Raw genomic sequence first — 21,218 nt, 5'->3', positions numbered from 1 at the left:
TGCAAAGGTTAAAGCCCATTTTAAAAAATGTGTTATAAGTTGCACGTGAAAACGAGCGCCGTGGTCACGTCATCATCAGCCATGATTAGTCATCCACTGCTGGATTAAGGCCTTCCCATGTCGCCCTCTCACAGTTGCGACGTAACAACCCACCTCGCACCTGCACGCGAACTAGCATCGCTCCCTCTCGTGGATGAACATTCACACACGTGTTACGTTCAAAGCACCCCTTTTAAGTACCCCTCATCCGCGGATATCTTAACATTCCAGAAACATGAAGCAGAATATTCCTGTCGCTGACGAATGGGAACATTCCATTTCCTTGGCTCGGTAAATCGCACGGCGACGAACTCGCGCAAAGGACACTCGACGAGGTGATTGATGCATTGCTGGCATGAAAGGAACGTCAATGGGCCGAGTTGGCAGAGCAAAGGAGCGTCACACAGCCCACCTATCGGGTAGCCACATGAACCCCAAATGCAGCGAGAGCAAACCCGCGAGCTTGTTAGATCCAGCATCTCAGACAGACCGTGATTTTGGCAGTAAATTACTGCAAACGTTATAAATTGTCCAATTTGTAAAACAAAATAAAAAATGCATGTCGGTGTTCATTTACGTTAAATCCATTAAGTACCCTGGGGTAATGAAACCGCGACACACTCACAGGGGTAATAGATGGGGAGACACCCAAAGGGAACAATTGTGTCAATTTATTTACAGTTTGCAAACCAATGAAACGGTATAGTGTATTGATACACACGTGCCAATACACAGCCAGCCACAATTAAATGTAGAGCAAGATGTAACTGTGAGGGAATTGACTTTCAATTTAGAACCCCACTGCAAATACAAGTGGCGACAAATCTGCACATGTATCTATAAGTGTTAAACTTGTGCGGTCTGCTTACTGAGCATAATTTAAGGTAGTTCCCATAACGAAGCACATCAAGTATATTTGTATGAATCACTGTTTTAAATATTGAGGTCATAAGTCTATAGGACAGCTACCAAACATGCAATCTAAGTTATTTCCGGCAGTTCATACAGTTCAATGCATCTTATTTTGAATAACATCAACACTTTTGAAGCTTTCCCATGAGTTTTAAAATATCAATTTGGTATTTATGCATACCAAACATAAAAAGCTTGCCAATGTATTTATGTGAGTTGATGTCATTTTTCAAGGTTGTATGAAGCATGGTGGTAGATTGCTATACCATGAACATGTGATCATTAACTAAATCACCAGGATTAAGTGTAAATTAGAAGACTACCAGACCAGAAATGCGAACAGATTGCGAGACGTTACAATCATTATTTGAACTGTAGGCCAATTTCTCATCGAGTTTGTCATTGAAGATTCTAAACCTACTGTCCGACAACTTACACTCCTGGATATTGGACAGTCTTAAAATGCACACAAGGATCTCACTGATAAAGTTGTATACAATGAAGACATTAAATGATTAACCAATCTAAGAGTACAGAGATGAGTGGCATCAACTCAAAAGGCATTTGGCAGATGACACAACCTCAAAAGCTGTTGCTAGCTTTTACATCCCACAACACATCAACATATTTGCACATTACTTTAACATTATGAGCTCATCCTTAAAGAAAACAGTAAACATTGCCTACCAGTGCATGAGTTAGAACGTCTGGAAAGGTTTAATGCAAATGTCAATGTTCGAGGTACGTCGGTGAAGCTACCCGCATTGCGATTGAAAGGATGTAGCGTTGTGCGGTTGTGCAAAAAGAAAAGCCATGTAAAAAAATACAGGCGACTCTCTCGCCCAATTGAACAATTAAACAAAACGAGACGCGGTGTGCACGCGCTACATTTTGACAAAGTGGCAAAGGTAACAGGAAAGGGTCATTAAAAGTGTTGGTATAGCGCAGGGGTCAGCAATCTACGGCTCCGGAGCCGCATGCGGCTCTTTACGGGCTGCTTCTTGACGATATGTACGTATGTACAGTATGTACTCAGATGCATTGTGGCTCTTGAAATACTGAATTTTGTACCGAATTGGAAAGAAATGGCTCTTCTTGTTATTTTGGTTGCCGACCCCTGGTATAGCGGAACATTTGCCAGCAGTCTCTGTATGTTGGTTCTTGCGACAGCTATCTCGATTTGTAAATGGAAAAAAATGTCCCCACGTATTATTTAACTCACCGGTGCAAATTAATGTTCGGGATGAATGTCATTTTTTTTTAGGTCACAATTTAGGTGGCATGTGGGGCATAGTTTAGTACGATCTGATGGCTGGAGGGATGGCTGCACAATGTTCTTCATCCAATGTGTTGTCAATCACTGGTCTGTAATCCAATGTCACCTAAAGAGGACAAGAAATCCATCTCGATTAACACAAACGAACTATATTATACAAACTTACACTTGGCAGTCAACATTGGTTTTATAAATATAAACCACATCCACTTAACCACGCTCAAAACACTCAATTAAAATCGCTGCAAGGATTTTTAACTGGGCGTCTGAATGGCAACATGACACGCATACGTACGTACGTACGCACAATATCAAGCCCAATTTGTAGATAGATAAACGTACGGCAGTGATACGTCACTTGGCGGATTGCACAACCACCCCAATGTTACGAGTGAATGCCTGATATTGAAATGTCTTAATTCTGCAGTTAAATAAGGAATGCATTTTGGACAGCAAGCTAGGACTTCAATGTAAAGTTATCTTGGCAATATAAGAATAGGCTTTACCCTTTCTGGCAATAAAACAGGTGTTAAGATGTTAAAACATCAAACTGAAACCCTTTGCATGGAATCATGTCTGCATTAACCACATATATTTGTGGTGAACATGCAAACAAAAACATGTTCTGGTAGTATATGCATTGGCTGGTGTGGACCAATCAGTTTCAAAGACAATGCATATACTACCAGAGTATGTTTAATGTTCACCACAAGTATATATGGTGAATGCAGACATGATTCCTTGCAAAAGGTTTCAGTTTGGTGTTTTAACATCTTAATACCGGTTTTATTTCCAGAAAGGGTAAAACCTATTCTTATATTTTGATAACGGCAAGGGAGGGGTCCCCCATGATATCCTCGCAATGTTATGTAATTATTTTTTTTTTAAAACGCCAATGCAGCAGCCTCTCCTCACCTTGCCCGTCTCCGGCTCTGCCCAGGCGAGCGTGTGCTTGCGCCAGTGCTCCTCAATTGGCTTCTTCACCTGACCTTCCAACGGCTTCGAGAAGTCGTACTCGTCAATCCGCACCTGTGGTGCAGACATCGGCAGGTTAATTTGCACTCCTTCCGCCAGCTGTGTGAGAGCACGCGGAGAAACACGTTCTAAATTTTTTTTTTTTAAATGGGTCATCAGCTACATCAGTCATCTGTGACAAGGGGCAATGGCATCCAATAGGTTTTGAGGCAATGTTGTTTCAAGCCATATGAATTTCAGAATTTAAATTTACTTGCCAACTGCAGCTCATATATCATTGTGAACGTTTTGATAAGACTAGCAGCTATTTTTAGAAATAGTGATCTCCAACGCAGCTGCTGCATGATCATTCTCTCGTCATTAAATTGTCCTAATTCTGTCCTGTTGGGATGCTATTATTTAACCTCTTAAGCGTCCCGATAAGCTCCAGAACCCTACCCATCACAGTAATCCTGTATAATGCTCTAAAATTAACTTTGAAAAGGGATTTGATGAGATTAAGTTCTGAAATTTATTTTTTTGTGTGCAGCTGTGCTCAAGATATCGTTTTTCCTCTTACACAAAATATGTTTTAATACGTAATCCTCCGTGAATGGACTTGGCACGTTAATCTTTTTGCTGCAGCTCTTTTACGCTTGAGCATCACGTTCACTCTGGTGGGCTGCTATGAGACATGTGACTTCTATGAAATTATATTAAACATTTTGAACATACCTAGGGGTTGCTTTCACAACTAAAATCACATTAAACCAAACACACTGCTGAATTGTTATTAATCGGCTGCCCGCTGACCGAGATGATTTGGTAATAATCCTGGTTTTGCCTTCTTTTTGGCAATAGTGGAGAGCAACTTGCATTGCACCGATCTGTCATTGTATTCTGCGTTTAATTTGTTGAGAACAAAGACGCCTCTGGCAATCTGGGGTTTGTCCGCCGGAATCAAGTCAATTGTGTTCCTTTATTCACCCTTTTGGCTCCTCCGTGTCCACTTCCCAGACTCCTATTTTGACAACAGGCACTCATAATTCACGCACGAGAGGGTTAAACGACGAGGTGAGAGTGTGTCCGTCTCTGCAGGCGGGGGCGTCTCACGTTGTAATCCTCGCGGGCGTGCGCCCCGCGGCTCTCCTTGCGCGCTGCCGCCCCGTGGATGGTCTGCATGGCGCACAGCAGCAGGTTCTGCAGCTCCAGGGTCTCCACCAGATCCGTGTTCCACACGATGCCTGTCGGAGCCGTCGCAAAGCCGCACTCGGTAAGCACGTTCCCCCCCGTGTTGGTTTAATTTACTAACTTTACAGTGTATTCAAAGGGCAGTTGACTCTCAACACCTGCATGCTGCCTGGCTAACTCACATGCCCTCTGCTGGAGCTTTGAGAATTCATGGGCGAATTGAAGAAATGTCGTCTCTTACTTGCAGAAACACAAGTACCTACTCTCTCAATTATTATTTTTCAAATGACGCAAGATTTAAAAGCACCGCACAGCTTGGGATGAGGAAAAGCAGATGTAGAGGCCGTAAATTGTTTCCGACTGTCCCAGAGAGAGACGTGTCAAAGAGGCAGGATGGATCTTGTTTGTCTTGCTCAACTTTCAGCGTTCCCCAGTCACCAACAGAGTTTACACGAGGACAAATTACACCATCAGCAGCTGCCTGACCAGCCAAACAAGAATGGTGCCACTTTTATGAAGGTATTTCCATATGGTCTGAGTGGCTGAAGTTATTTTCTATTTTTTTTTCACGGTTTTATCAGATTTAGCCGTCAGGATCACTGACACACACACAACTGATAAATGTAATCGACTTGCACATACAAGGAAGATAAGCACTGCATAAGACAACGTCAACGCCATCTGCTGACGTGTGAATAGACAAACCCAAACCTTGTCACACCACGGGGTTGAAAGGCCAAAGCATGTGCAAGAAAATTCCTGTTCTCATCTATCATCACATCTTTAAGACTACCACCAACGGCCTCACACTTACAAGCATTCATGTTCACTGTTACCAGCGACTGGGCTTCCCAATGGACAGGGCAAGGCTTTCTCTTAATTTTGCCAATGTGTAAAAGTGTAACAACAGCCAAACTTGAAGACTCAAAACAACATCATGGCCCATTGCATTGAGACCTTTCTGACTTGCAACACAAACCGTACACACACACCTGTTTAAATGCTGCCTTGTATAATTGAACAACAATAACCTTGTAACATGTGTGACATTCACAATGTTCACACCAGCATCTACTCAAGTTTTCCCGCCTCCCCAGAGTCCGTTATTGTTCGTGTGTGCAATGAAACCACCTTCTGATTACTGCGCTATGAACAGCAGGAGTGCAGCTTTTTAAAGAATTCACCCAAATACACAAGCAACCAAATCAGGACTAGGCAAGTTATCAAAAGGGTGCCATACTCTAAGAGGACAACTATTTACACGCAACTTCACTGAATTGAAAAAAAAAAATTCATGCTGTCAATAGGGGGAGTAGGGGGAGTTAACTCATGATGAACTGTAGCAATGTTCCAACCCAGCTTTGTTTCAGGCAACTTGAGCCGTGCAAAAGTTAAACGTGTGCATTGCTTTCCATTACAGGCTTGGCTACGAGCCACGATGGCTGCACACACACGTGAGCTCGTACACACAAATGCGCAAAGACGCCGGGACTCAAGTGACGCGCGGCTGACCTCTGTCGAAGGTCTTGAGGTCGTGCACGTGCTGGTAGAGGCTGCTCAGCTGCCTGCAGCCCTCCTCCAGGACAGGGCCCGTGCGGAACACGGCTGCGTGGGTCTGCATCGTCTGCGGGTACATCGAGTAGACAGGGCGGGGGTTTGCACGGCACACTCAAGCAACAACCCCCTGCGCCTCGGTGATTAAATGTCTTGATAGTAATGGACGGTAAGCAATATGGCAGGTATAACCTGATTTTTTACGTGTTTTTTTCTTCAAAGTTTTTGGAAGGCGTCAGGTGCTTATATGAAAGATCATATAATTAATCATCAGCCGTGATCAATTTACATCTCGCATGGTCCTGCGATATAACAATTTAGAAAAATCCTACAAATGCAAGACAAGCCTCTGCTAGTTACATTTATTGATGAAAATGTATCTCTTTTAACATTTGACTTGACAAATCACAACTTGCACCGCGCCACTTTGATATACCTTTGCTCACATTAACTCATGTATCCACACACTACAGATAATTTTGGTTCAGTCAAGAGGACGTCCCTACCTTCTGCATGTTGATACGCAGCTCGGAGGTGCGTACGGACCCGTCGGCGTAACGCAGTTTGTCCAGGTTAGCCACGGACGACTCTCCGGCGCTCTGGCTAATAGGGGCCAGCGCTTCACCTGGGCCAGCAAACACACACACACAGGTGTTTCTTCGTGACAACGATCTTTACAACACAACGATTGGCTCGGTACACCTCACAATTAGTTCCTTCCTCTCTGAACGTACAATGAATTGTAGAGCCAAGGGCATTTTGTGATGTTTAGAATGGCTTAGCAATTGTGGTTATACCTGCTGAAGACCATCATTAGCAGGAAGTGTTACTACTTAGGCCACATTGCCCGAAACGACCACAAATACCAGCTATTAAAGCAAATCCTGGAAGGAAAAATCGAAGGGAAAAAACGACCAGGACGGCCAAAAACGACATGGCTCAGTAACATCAAAACATGGCTACAATTAACAGCAGCACAAACTCTACACGCCATGCTAGACCGGGACAAATATCATCGTGAAGTCGCACACGCCGTTAGGCAGCACTAAAGAAGAAGCAATTGTGGTAACACTCAAAAGGTCCAAAACAATTAGCAAATGACGGCTTGCCCGCATGCACTATATCTTACAATGTTTTCAACTCATGAATCGTCCTTTGGGCTAATGTTCAGACTGAAAATATGCAATCCAAGTCTGCAAAACCAGAACTTTGAAGGCGTTTTTTGAGTAAACATGATGCACTTGCTTGCTAATAGTAAGTCACTACTCAAGTCCACCTCCATCTCTGGCTTGTAAAAAAAAAAGTACCTACTTCTAAATGTAGCATCTACATTAAACTGTTATTGAATATTAGGTTTCTAACAATGAATCACCGATTTAAATATATTTATAAGCCCATTTTACATGTATTGCATGTGACAAACTATGACTTTGAATGCATATATAAATTTTGAATTATATTAGTTGCATTAGTAAATTGTGCAGTTAGGAAATTGTTATTCCGATTTCAGAATCATGTAGCCACTACAGACGCTATATGCACCACAATGCTCAAAAAATCTCATGGATCAACGAATCTAATCTAATAAAACAGCAATCTAAAATCACAGCGACTCACTGAAGAGCCCAGAGGATGATTCTTATCAAGACACACTAACTCCCCGCTTGCTCACACTCATTCCACACAAAGTGTTTGCCACAAATGAACCACGATACCTTTCCGATCTCGTCAAGGAACATAAACCATCAGGCGAACTCCGGTCATCGTCGCAGCGGCTTTTGGCTAGTCATCGAACAATGCCGCTCACCGCATCGTGCGCGTTCAAATGCGCCTCTACGGCAGTCTGGAATGCTCTTCCTTTTGATATTAGGAAGCCACTGGAGCTATGCACTTTTAATTAACCTTAGATTGAGAACTAATTTTTTAAGAACTGCTTGTTGTGTTTAGTTTGTCTTTCCCCCATACCTCCAATGAGTACGGTTGGCTACGTACGGTGAGAAGGATGTTCAACATAGTACATACGTGTTCAGTGTCCTACGGCTTACCGGGCTTGGCGAGCTCGGCAATGGTGAGCGCGCAGGCGCGGCCGAAGATGACGAGATCCAGCAGGGAGTTTGCACCCAGGCGGTTGGCGCCATGCACTGAGGCACTGGCGGCCTCACCGCATGCGTAGAGGCCCTGCACCACACGGTCCTGGCCGTCCTTGCGCGTGAGCACCTACGCGAGCGCGGCCACCGCACACCTCTGGTCAATCATTGTCTTTCGCTGGCTCTAAAGTAGGCATGCCGTGACACTTGCAAGTGCGAGCTTGTTAAGGATGTGTTTCTTCTTTGCGAGTGATCTGGTTGTAGATGTATAATGGAGCTCAGTGACACAGTTGTGTGAATGTGTGGTTTCTCAATCAGAACATTGGGTGAGGGTCGAAAGTGATAATTCCAAAATAAGCATCCACTTATGGTCATCAAAGCAGAATTTACTTTCTTGGTGACACTGTGATTGATCACTTTCATACAAAACAAATGAACAAAACATAACATAAATTATAAAACAAACTGGACATAGCATCTAAATGTGGCTACATTTCAAGATGTTGAAGAGAAACAATGTGAACAATTATTTTGCAGGGGCAGCCATTCATAGGCTGAGGTAAAAACAAAGGACTTGAGAGCCTGTGCTTGAACAGTGACAGGGAGTCGACAGCACAGATGACTGGGGGAAGGAGTTCCAGCCAATGCGGGGAGAGGTGAGCAGCAGAGGGGAACAAGCAACCCCACACTGAGTGAAGGTTGACTGGGGGCGTCGACAGAAAGCCTGGGTTGTCATGTGTACATACACTTAATCACAGGGCCTGTTTTAAGCATAACAACGGCACCTGGCCCTTGTAGTTGGTGGGGATGCCACCCATGTTGTAGTGCACGGTGGGCAGCACGGGGATGGGGTCTTTAGTGACGTCCACGCCAGCGAAGATCATGGCCGTCTCCGAGATGCCGGGCAGCCGCATGGCCAGCTGCTGCGGGGGCAGGTGGTGCAGCTGCAGGTGCACGTGGTCCTTCTCTGGCCCACAGCCCCTGTTGCACCATGGGGGAAAAAGGGGTTAAAGGTTAAGAGGACAGAAGCAGGCAGAAGCCAGACAAAAAAGAAGGAAAGAGAGAATGCTTTCAGAAATTTGAGGGTTTTCAGGTTGACGGTAGAATGCATGTTAACTTTTGGCACAATCTTTTGACTTGATTATAAAGAGCAAATTTCGTAACATTTGGTTTAACCAATTACAATAAATTGCTTAAACTATTGCACTTTTAGCACAAACAAGGCTCAAGGACAAAATACAATCGTACAATTTTAGGCCCATTTTTTAAATTAACCTAACGATTTGGAGGTTGACTTTTTTGGTGATTCCAACTCTAATTGTGCACACATCACTTCCCGAGCGACGCAACACAATGTACACTATGCTAGTCATCGCGGGGGGGGGGGGGGGAGAAGAGGATGGATGCGGTGAGCGATGGGGGTCATACCTCCCTTCGCGGATCTCGATGGTCATGGAGCGCGAGACCACATCACGGGAGGCCAGGTCCTTGGCGTTGGGGGCGTAACGCTCCATGAATCGCTCGCCGTCGCTGTTGATCAGGATGCCACCCTCGCCGCGGCAGCCCTCTGTGATGAGGCAGCCCGCGCCGTAGATTCCTGTAATTTAAAAGACAAGGGGGTGGAGAAACATCAGACATGCACTCACGTAAGATGTTAGATATTAAGGTGGCACGGTGGCTCAGAGGGCAGATCGCCAAACTGGCACTGCTGACGATTCTGTGTTTGAATCCAACGGCCGCCTTTGAGTCAACCTGGGTTCTCAAGAGTAGTGAGTTGATGCTCTCAGCCTGGTTACCAATCACTGCACAAAAACACATCACATACAATTTGGTTCAGCACTTAATTATAGTTAAATTCCAGCTGAAATAACAAAAAAAAGTCTGTTATGTGATAAACATGACTAGCAAACGGGGTGGGCAAGTACTGCCTCCTAATGTGTGTGCCAGAGGTCACTAAAAGGACTCTCATATGTAGTTCCGTTATAGATATCTGCTTCTCCAAGTTGTTCCCTAACATGGGGTGATGCCCTGCTCTGCAAGAGACCAGAATTTAATCTTAATCTCATAACATGACACAAATGGCACAATTGAGAACACATTTGATTAAATACATGAGAGGAACTAGTATGTTAACCTCGTATGGAGGTTGCTTCTGTCAATCAGTTGGACACCAATAACTTGACGAGTGATTTAAAATGAATTCCCAAGTGAGTTGAAGTGAAACTGAGCTGTGTGTAACGAGTGAAAGAATAACAGCTCTCGAGCAATACAAATAATTTTCACACCAGGACAGCTGAAATCCTTCCAAATCTTTAGAGCTCCATGCCAAATGGTGGCTGTGGTGCATGACCGCCCCCTAGTGGTCAAAGCTCAGACTATGCGCTCAAACATTGAAACCGCACAACTTCATGTCAACAGTAGCTTGTGGACATGTTAAGAAAGCCGATCAAATTCCAGACACTTTTTGGAAAAAATCGGAGCATTAAAGTGATATTTTTGGTTGAATTAGCTCTCCGATGTGATTGCTGGTTGTACCGCGTGTCCAAAGTTTCACTCAAGATGCTGGGAGCTTCTTCAGAAAACACTTTAGAAGATACATAGCAAAAGCACGAGAACTTAAGCAGTCTTCCCACACGCAAGGGTCAAAGTGTAACGTGGTATTTCTTCTTCCTCCAGACAACTTTCCAGGTCTCCTTCAACACTGGCAGCACGAGGTGTGTACCAACCTGTGGGATGGAACTGCACGAACTCGAGGTCCTGGTTCGGCAGTCCTGCTCGTGTGACCAGGGCCATGCCGTCCCCCGTGCTGGTGTGCGCAGATGTGCAGCTGAAGAAGGCTCGACCGTAGCCACTGTAGGTGCAAGGAAAAAAACACTCAACGTGTGCCGCACAATGCAGGAAGTGATTGTCGATCGTGCACAGGGGTCGGCAACCAAAATAACAAGAGCGATTTTTTTCTAATTCGGTAAAAAAACTCGATATTTCAAAATTCGCAATGCATGTGGTATACGAGACTGTTGCTTAATAAATAACATCACGAAGCAGTCCTTCAAGAGCCGCATGCGGCTCCAGAGCCGCAGATTGCCGACCCCTGGACATACAGAACTCCTCTTATCTGTGGTGATGTGGGGAACCAACGTCACGGACCCGATTATCTGCAGGACTATCTACAGTTTTACTCCACTTGTCTGTCAGATAACATTGCAGAGAAGGTGAATTTTCTACACGACTCCTCTTATTAGCCAAGAATATTGCAAATAGGAAGCCGTCCCAAAAACAGATTAAAAAAACCATGGAGAATTGCGGATTATAGGAAGAGTAAGGCTGTGGATAACCGGAGTTCTTGCATAACCTAGAACTCCGGCAGATACACGAGGATTCACATGTAATAGTGTTGTGGGTAAAAGGTGTTTCTCCTGTAATTGTATTCATTTTTTTACGTGAAATTCACAACATAACAATATACGCACAACCTCTGCAGCATAATTAATCGATATCCTTGCTTTAAATCAGTCGTGATCAAATATATTGCATGAGGTTCCAAACCACTGGGAGTCACAATTATTTTTTACAAAAAAAGACATGAAAAAATGGTATAGAAGGCTTAACACTAGCAGCACAACAGATAGTTTTAAAGGCAGAATTTACAGCAGAATCGAATTGTTTTTCAAAACAGCTGTTAACAGCTGAGCGATTTTATACGACCGTTCTCGCGCGAACTTCTGAGGCGAGAATGTTTACACTGCACAGATTTTCTTTACAGCAGCAGGCTTTTACCCGGTGGCCAGCACAGTGTGGTTCGCTCGGATTCGGTGGATCGAGCCATCCTCCAGGCACAGGGCGATCACTCCCCGGCACTCGCCGTTCTCCATCAGCAGGTCCAGCACAAAGTACTCCACGAAGTAGCTGGTGTCATATCGCAGGGACTGCCACCATGACACAATGACAACCACGGCATTGTTATATTTACATGTTGCTACAAACATTGTTTTTGTAATTTTCAATGTTTTACAACTTGTGTTCAAAGCATGAATGTGTTTACTCTATTCGTATATCTGTGACAGGGGGTCAGGATAACTCCCATAAAGATGATTCAGTATAAACAACATTTACGGAACAGGTTGTGTTGCTATTAGGGACATACCCTTGACTATACTGGTAAAATTGATCTAAGGGTTGCCCAAAATCAGCCCTAAATGGATAAGCTTTTTCAGCCAAAGTGATGGTGTCATCATGCCATGTGGCATGAAGTAATCTTTCTGTGGCTCTGAAGGTCACGTTATTATCGCTAATTTGAATACTTCTGTAGACATGCATATTGGTGTGATTTTTCGGCTAAAACCGATTATTCGATGAGTTTATTTTTACTTTTCTCTCACCGACAAAGTGTTTCCTTGCGTACATTATATCACCGGTAAGCCAGCTTTGGGTCACGCTACTCTCATAACACAACATGTAACCCGAAACACGGGCAGGGGTCGACTTTCATACGCAGGATGAATATAGCACAAGATGGAACCTGCCTTGTGCCCAAAAATAGACAGCACCTGCATCAGCCTTGTGGTAACCACATCATGGCTCTGCATGATCGCTACTCCCAACAGTAACTTGCAAGTTGGTAGGAACAGTATTAAGTTACAGCCTGATATAATATATAACTCTTTCCCTGGAGATGTGAAACAGTATTTATTGTCTTAATTCAGTCGACAGCAGTGTTAAGTTCGAAAAAAAGAGAAAGGTTTTACTTCAAATGTATATTTCTGTATTTACTGGGGTTTGTACGACTACATAGTGCACTAAAAAGCAGTTTATGCCTGCAACAACGTGCAGTTTTTGTTATTGTCAACCTGCCAGAACAGAGTTTCCTGACACGGTGGCCTCATTTTTAATATTTCGGGGCGGTCATATATCCCAAAGCGATTGGCCAATATGGCCATGACATTGGCACGTAACCGCATATTTGTATCCAGCGCATGAGTGCAAAGGAACAAAGCGTTTATAATCCCACCCAGCAAACATTGTGTCCATTCACAGCCCGAGTAGCTCATGTATATAAAACTGGAAAGCCTTCAGAGACGTTACAGGAATGACCGAGAACAAATGCCCCATGTGTGTAATGCTATTTAGGTTTTTTTTACAGGAGCACCAAAACAATACAGTAAAAAAAAAAATTTAACACATGTCTTTTTCTAAACCTTTAAGCCGTGTCCTGTATATTACACATACACGCAAGCTATGCAATACTGTAAATCAACCTTAGAGTGCAATTCTCCTACAGTCATCAAGCGTTCCACGCTATGTCCTTGAACTCTGATATAAGGGTAACGCTGCGATCAGCTGGTTGGCGTGGCGCAATTGCGCGACGAATCCAGCGACCAGAGTTTGATTTGCAGCCATGGTTAACATCACTGGTGTGTGCACTATGAACTGGCCCTCTCCACTCTGGCTTCATCAACCCACATTAACCAGCATTGACAAAGTATGGTCAAACAACCCCCATGAATGTATGTAGAGTGGCCTTCATTCAGAAGTCCAATGATAATGGACTTTACATTACTTTAGAATATCTCTGCACCTAACGCCTGGGCCTGGACAGACCTCCAGGCAGAGAGGGGGTCGTGAGTGGGCTCACCCGTCCATACAGGGTGTGCAGGAGGGAATGGCCGGTGCGGTCGGCCACGCAGCAGCACCGATGGGCCTGGCCTCCCTTGCCAAACTTCAGGCTCTGCCCTCCGAAGGCACGCTGGTAGATTTTGCCGTCGTCCGTGCGGCTGAACGGCATTCCATAGTTCTCCAGCTGCGGGTCAAAGGAGTACATTTCATTTATAGACGTGTGCAGTACAACTTTATGGGCACTCAAAAACAGACATGTAAAGATTCATTTGTTCAAGTTAGTAAAGCCACTGTTACTAGTGGGGGTCACAGTACAATTCGAGAACATATATATGTTTATCATTTTGACATCTCGTTTGTATTATATTTAGATATTAAATCTTGACTTAAAGCTTTCGTGACTGCAGGAATTCATATTATTTGGGTCTTTCGGTAATGTCACGTAGATAGGTTCAAAGAAAATAACAAAATAACAAAAAAACTACGACGTTTCGATCGCAACACAAGCGGTCGTCATCATCCTTTTCCTCTCACCTGAAGACGGTCGCTTGCGTTGCGATCGAAACGTCGTGAGCAATTATTTTGTCTACCTACGTGATTTTACCGAAAGAACCAAAGAGTATGGATTCCTGCAGTCACGAAAGCTTCAAATCAAAATTGTTATTGTTGTAGGCCTGCTACATAATATGTTTGTTGGTCTGTTTGTATCCAGAAACACATTTAGAAATTAAGGGTTGGAAAAATAATATCAGCAAAACACATAAGCGAAAATAAAATGTATGTCAATATTCATAAACTATGGCACTAAATACAAAATCGTCTGAGAATAACCCATGCATTCGGTGAGAAGAATATAAAACACACTAATTTTAAATTAAATACTTGCGACATAAATTTAATTTTAGAGCACAGAGCTGGCATGACTGAGGTTCTGGGTTCACATGCGGTAGCCAGTCTGTCATCAAACCAGATTCTCAAGTGTCAGCAAGTTTACTGTTTCTGCCTGGTTACTTCCGATGGCATGAAAAAAATATTGCATTCATTTGTTTACTTAAATTTTCTGCAGCAGGGTGACTGGGTAAGTGCTGCCCCCTCGTGTGTATAAGAAGTCACTTGAAGAGGTTTCAAAACTATTCTTTGATCGCTCCCAACGCGGAGCATTCTCTATCACAGGGTGATGCACTGCTCTCGTATAATTTGTTACGCATTATTCCATCTCATGACGATGCCAATGGCCCTACTGTAACTGTGACAGACCAAAATAACATGTTGGTTTTGAAACATAATTAAGGAGAAAAATGGCACTCCCAACTGAAATGTAATTGTTGAGAGACATTAAAGTCCTATTAAACTGTCAGCACTTGGATTTTGTTTTGTTTTACCTCAGAAAAGACAAAGAACCCCTGTATAACCTTAAGAGACTGTTGGGGCAAGTGCTGTTAGCGAGCATCTATGAAGGCCGGCACGGCACACGAGGTGGGTGGGTGGCCAGCACCACGCCCGACCGAGTGGCGATGCTTACACACCGCACCAGGTACTCATTTGAGGCTGAGTGAGCGGGTATCGAACGGGTTCGTAGTGCAGCGCGCTAGCCGCGACACCGCACACGCGGACGCACAACTGCTCCACACCTCAATGACAGCCTTGGGTGCCTGCTCCGTCATGTAAGCAATGGCGTCCTGGTCTCCCAGCCAGTCGGAGCCCTTCACCGTGTCGTAGAAATGCCAGCGCCAATCGTCCTCTTCCATGTTGCCCAGCGCAGCGTTTATGCCGCCCTGCAGACACACGAGCACACGTGCCGCGCCGTTCAGCCCTAACCGCGGCGCCAAGGTCCACGATTTTAGACGTTTTTATTGCCATATTATCAGAGGTCCGTTTAGAAAAAGTTGATAAAAGGGTATGCACAGTTCGTACACAAATCGCTATATTAGACGCACTTCACCCTGTACAAATTATCTATACTGCTTGTAATCCAAATAGAAGTGTTCAACAATATCAACATTTTCGAACGTGAAATAGTGCACAAGGTACTATTTTAACATCCCTCCTCCTCTCCCTTACAGAAACAGTTAACCCAAATGTCGCTTTTCCATCACTATCACACAAAAGTTGTATGCTGTGGTAAGTGTTACTTCATAACTGCACAATAAATGATTACTCAATACTTGTTTTTATTTTCAAATAAATCCTTATACTTAAAAAAAGATGAACTGAAACAAGGGAATCCACAAAAATGTTTTTTTTTCCGATCAACAACAAGATGCTTGACTCCTCCCTCGACAGAAGACTGCTGCACTCCTGTGGATGCACGAGCACTATTTACACCAAATATAAGGTAACAGCCGCAACGACAATACTGGGTCCACGAAACACTGGACTAATTCAGTGAGCGAGCCTCAGTATATCATTACTATATACTTAACAAAATTTATTATTTACATGAAACCAACGATAAAAAGGCAATTCTGGAAAGCACAATCCAATGCTATAGTACTGTACAGTACTAAACTGGGCCTTGTGGAAGAGCAGGCCAAAACACCCTGTAAGGGGCTTTCTCTAGAGTTCGCTCTAGTGGAGACCTTTCTGCTAGCAGTAATGAAAAGTCATTGCAAGGCTGCGTCCTTATCTTTTACCTTCTACTAAACTGAGACTGCCTGGTTCGTGATGCATCTGCAGTTTCAGTTTTCATTTGTTAGGTATAGCCCTGTGAGCCATGAGGCTCTTGACTCGGGTGCAACCGCAACAAACAAAACATGAACAAAGAACACCTTAAAGTGACGACGTGCAACAGAAACATCCAGTAAAATATTCCAGAAAAAAGCACCGTATATCAACGCTGTGTGCAAAAATCCCAATGGGATGCAAGTCTAACAATAACAACCATAAGACAATTTAGATTAAGTTATCAGGCTAACTCCAACAAATGTGGCTTAACCATACGTTTTCGAAATCACCAAAATAATGCTATAAAACAGTGTGGAGACACGGCTTATAAATCAATTGCTTTGCGCAATGTTCAAAGTTTAGCTTTGGGAGTGCGATATTCTAGATTTTCGATATTTAGGGGCTCCCAAAAGAAACCCACGGTGTACAGGAGAGGGTCAATCCGCCCAAGTTATTTCAAGGACACACAGCAGTAGCGTTGCGCTGGTGGCATTGGACAGTAACGCACCTGTGCGGCGACGGTATGGGAACGTGTGGGGAACAGCTTGCTGACGCACGCCGTGTTGAAGCCGGCCTCCGAGAGGCCAAAGGCGGCACGCAGCCCCGCGCCGCCGGCACCCACCACCACCGCGTCGAACTCGTGGTCGACCACGGGGTACTCGCGCGAGATCTGTTGCACGGGCAAAGTTGCGAACAGACACTCCTCGTTACCACCCTAGATTGAAAACTAATTTCTTTAGAACTGCTTTTGTGTTTAGTTTGTCTTTCCCCCGCACGTAGCATGGTTGACTACGTACGGTGTGAAAGAAGTTCAACATACATACATACATACCCTCCCACTATCACACACCCCTGTGCATTAACAAGATAAAAACCATTGTACACTTAAAAAAGGGCCAGATTTAGATGAAAAAAGTTATGCACCATTTATTCCCAACAATATGGGGATAAATAACATTTAAAGGACATAAACCTAATTTCATTGACTTTTAAAAGCTCAGAATTTAAACACACGAATAATGCATTGTTCTTAATAGCCATATCTACATATGATAGTCAGAAAGATCAAATAAAGCAGGCTTGGGCAAGACACATCACTACAAGTTATGATGGCGGTGGTTGACACTAACGATGTAGCGATGAAACTAGCTTGTGCGCACATGCTAGATGGAATGTTACATCGCAGGAATGTGAGAGTTGGTGATAGCTTTCATCCAGCAGTTGATTGATCATGGGTGATGATGATTACAGTGTTTTAGGGATATCAAAATCCTTACACATTTACCTAAATGCACACCCAACTTCCTGGCACCACAGGTACTTATTTTAGGCACCGTATACAAGTGGGTTGAGACCCACTTGTGTGTGGTGCCTACCACAGGGACATAGACTGGAATGCCAAACGGTTAATTGGCATAGAACCGTGACAGTCTAGGTTACCATGCCTCACCATATTAATCGCCATACACACAATGTCAAGGCTACCAAGAACATTGCTTACCGCATCAGAGGATTTGGCCTTGGCATCTTTCTTGCCGTAGACGGTAAAGTTGAAGTTTCTGGTGCTGGTGACACTTACTGACCGTCCCACTGCTGGATTCTACAATGGAAAAAAGCGTTTTATTTCTTGCATGATGTAACCATGAAACCTTAGGTATTCTTCTACTTTATCATCTACTCAAGTTAGGCTTAGAGTTTTGTAATGACCAAGGTTATGAAAATACGCATTTATATTCACTACAAATAAGGTAGACAGTCAACGAGAATATCAATATGTAAACTGCAAAATCAAGACTTTACCTGGTTAAAAAATATACCAATGTTACAGCTGTGAAGTAAATATAAACAATGTTAGCAATCTAAACCAGACATTTTTTTTTACAAAACAGGTGTCTTAAAAATGTGTTACAATAACAGTTGCTGGCATATTTGTATTAAATAGAGGAAGGTGTTAAAAAAACATTTGGCTTGAACACACACATGAATTAGTATATCAGGATGCTTAAAACAATGTTTGAACAGTGAAGTGCACACAAATGAACAGCCAACTGAACACTTAATGCAGCACAGCTGTGAAGAGAATGATGACAATTACAAACATCCCTGCTTGCTTTGCGATGGGTTCATGATCCACCATGCTACCCAGGCGAGCCAGTAAACATGGGCCAAAGGGGTTCACCGAGGACCGTCCCACATTCGTCTTTTGCATGAGAGAAAACAGGTTGATTGCAGTCATCTGGACTAAAACTGGATACAAAAAATAATTAACTACCCCTTTGAGGCGTGTTATATATGGCTAAATATATATATTTTTTATCTAGTTTTTGATTCATGGTTTAATCTTACCACTCACAATCAAACCAATCACAGAAAAATACAGAATTATTGCAGTTTTTATTCTGTCCCATTATAGCGTATGCCCTTTCGTGCAAAACAGGTTATGGCTCTCACATTCACAAAGACAAAATACTTATAAATAATGCATACAGCACATTATTCAAGAGAACATTATTAAAATGAAACTATATATAAACTATATATTATTTGCGCATTCTAAGCTACATCCAAAATATAACTACCAACTACAAGTGGCATACGTTAATGGAACGTGCCTGAAATACTGATATCCAAAGACCTCACCCACAGCTTTGGAGGTGAATGGTGCTTAAGGAAAAACTGAAATGCCTTCCTCAATGTGTTTGCATAACTTTCTACAGTGCACGCGAGCACTGTGGAGGTCTACGTGCTCGAGGCGACCACGAGAATGGATGCGGTTATCATCGCAGGCTTAAATCGAATTTAAATTATCAACTTTTGGTTGTTCTTTTTTACTCTTACAGCAAAGTTTGCGGTAGTCCAAACACGCAAATTTAGAAAATATTTTTTTATAGTGTTTGTTATGCAGCATCCAGGTCTACGACGATAAAAGCATATAATAATGTTGCGAAAGTCTAAATTTGCTAACAATTATACAAATTCGTGTTTGTTGTGCCAGATACGTTTTTGTTGTTGATAATTTAAATATAAAAACGACTCTTCTACTTGTGCCTGTGAATCAATTTCGTGTTTCACCACTCCTGGCAAAACAAAATTCCTAATCCGTCAGGCTCGTGCCCTGCCTATTCTAGAGGTCATCCCGGTGCCAAGCTCTCAGAGGTGCGCAATTTAATTAAGTTATCAGCAAGGCACGCATGCCTATCGCTCACATGATGCTCAAAGCAATTCCACGTCTCATTAAATTGAGCAGCCACCTATGACGCAGCTCTCAAGAAGTTTGCTGCCCACCTTACAAGTGCGCCAATTGATTAAATGACCATATTCTCAGATTATAATACACACTTATCCCCCTGAAATTTGAAAGCAAAGTTGGGTGCGCTTCGTGTAACCGGGAGAATACTCCTCCACCTGTTCATCATCATCTTTAATGCCACCGTTACCCACGGGAACACGTAATACTGTTGATCCATGGCAGCACATGACCACCCAGAGAAGACTGCCACAAGTTTCCTTTCAGAATTATCTCCCCGACCACATTTTTCCCGGTTTTAAAGCAGCCGGTTTCATAACCTCCTGCACGACTGACTGCTCTCTCTGGCATACCCTCATATCCCCAATGAGTGCAACGTTTTTTGAAGGTGTTTGATTAATGCTGGATTGTCCCTCAAGCCAAATCGTTGTTCTCATAGATGGAGAACAATGTTAATGATGCGTTAGGGCTTTGGCTCAAAGCCATTTTGGTGATCAGAACGTATTCGAGTCCAAGGGTAACAGCACTACAACTACTTTTGAGTTGAATCGCAGACGACATTAAGGGTATGCCAAGCAGATACATTTTGTGTTTGACCATTCCCAAGTTGGTTTATAATTGATCAAATGGACACTGGGGTCACAGGCGTGCGGTTACACGCTGCAATGTACTGTACACACGTATCAGATAATCATGGTACAGTACAGAAATATCACATTTTTAAGCTAGTTACATTTCGTTTTTGACGCGACAAAGCTGCAATTTAGACTTCAGAACTACGATACAATTGTATATGTACCCTCTTGTGTATATTAAATTGCATTAAATTCAATGACGTGGCGAACGCCGGAGTCGAACCCGCGTCGCGCGAGTTACCGTCAGGCAGCCCAGCCTCAACCTCCCCTACAGCACGCGCACAGGCAGACACCGCTGCCAGCAAAAGCGTTACATTTCATTACGTTTGCAACACCTTGAACAGAAATTACATTGAACACAGGGACCAGGCCGAAACGTCTCCGCGCTAGCGCGGACGGAGCCGGGAGGTCACGTCAGGTCGCGTGTCCCCTCAGCCCGGCCGCCTCGACCTTGAGCACAGGACGCCGAAGCGATACCGCAACCGCGTCGCTCTCGGGTTAAAGGCAACAATTAATCAAACAAAAGGGGGTGCTGACGTTACACGTTTGTGTTTCTGTGCCACCGTCTCCTGCTCCTCGTCGTCTGCCACCTCACCGCGAGTTTCCTGAGCGTGGAGCGCGCCGCACCGAAGCCACGCACGGCCGCCATCTTCGCGCCTCCCGGCAGGCAGCGCGAGCCCCTCTTTATAACCTCGGGTCGTACCAACTCAGCGGGGTAGCGTGGGGGTGGGACACACCCCCGACAATCGTGTTCACGTCATTCCTACAGAGCCCGCTGCATTAACTGGGGATTTTTGAGATAGCGAGATGTTGTAAAGATATCCACTCGTAAATATAACAGGAACATTTTGATGTAAATAATGATACATTAATTAGATTGATTGTGTAACAGGGGTAATACAATTGTGTAAGATTGATTGTGTAACAGGGGTAATACAGTTGTGTAAGATTCTCGGAAATCCCCCCTCCGTTAGAGTGACTATGGACGAGGCCGGGTCTTGTGATAGGTGAAGAGCTGCTCTGTGCAACACGTGTAACCCATTCAA

At 43.8% G+C, this 21,218-nt stretch overlaps 1 protein-coding gene across 1 annotated transcript; it reads right to left on the bottom strand.

Moving 5' to 3' along the window:
- Positions 1 to 695: 695 nt before the first annotated feature.
- SDHA (succinate dehydrogenase complex flavoprotein subunit A) lies at positions 696 to 20,847 on the bottom strand. Its single transcript, XM_078870797.1, has 15 exons — positions 20,768 to 20,847; positions 17,792 to 17,890; positions 16,799 to 16,960; positions 15,258 to 15,401; positions 13,646 to 13,810; positions 11,791 to 11,939; positions 10,740 to 10,864; positions 9,442 to 9,610; positions 8,799 to 8,994; positions 7,972 to 8,143; positions 6,433 to 6,551; positions 5,885 to 5,996; positions 4,295 to 4,425; positions 3,143 to 3,256; positions 696 to 2,333 (listed from the first exon to the last, which is right to left on the bottom strand). Exons 1-15 carry the CDS (start codon positions 20,819 to 20,821, stop codon positions 2,247 to 2,249), a joined length of 1,998 nt encoding a protein of 665 aa, XP_078726923.1. The 5' UTR covers positions 20,822 to 20,847; the 3' UTR covers positions 696 to 2,246.
- Positions 20,848 to 21,218: the final 371 nt, after the last annotated feature.

The sequence above is a fragment of the Lampetra fluviatilis genome, chromosome 31, assembly GCF_964198595.1.
Source record: "Lampetra fluviatilis chromosome 31, kcLamFluv1.1, whole genome shotgun sequence".
Lineage (NCBI taxonomy): Eukaryota > Metazoa > Chordata > Hyperoartia > Petromyzontiformes > Petromyzontidae > Lampetra > Lampetra fluviatilis.
Note: the sequence above shows the minus strand (reverse complement) of the source record. Positions and strands in the feature narration are given on the sequence as shown.

Excerpts from the sequence above, each read along its gene's own strand:
- SDHA (XM_078870797.1), bottom strand. The coding sequence starts at position 20,821 with ATGGCGGCCGTGCGTGGCTTCGGTGCGGCGCGCTCCACGCTCAGGAAA. Across the intron at positions 17,891-20,767 it reads CCACGCTCAGGAAACTCGCG|AATCCAGCAGTGGGACGGTC; the intron begins GTGAGGTGGCAG and ends TTTCCATTGTAG. Across the intron at positions 10,865-11,790 it reads CACACTGTGCTGGCCACCGG|TGGCTACGGTCGAGCCTTCT; the intron begins GTAAAAGCCTGC and ends TTGCACCTACAG.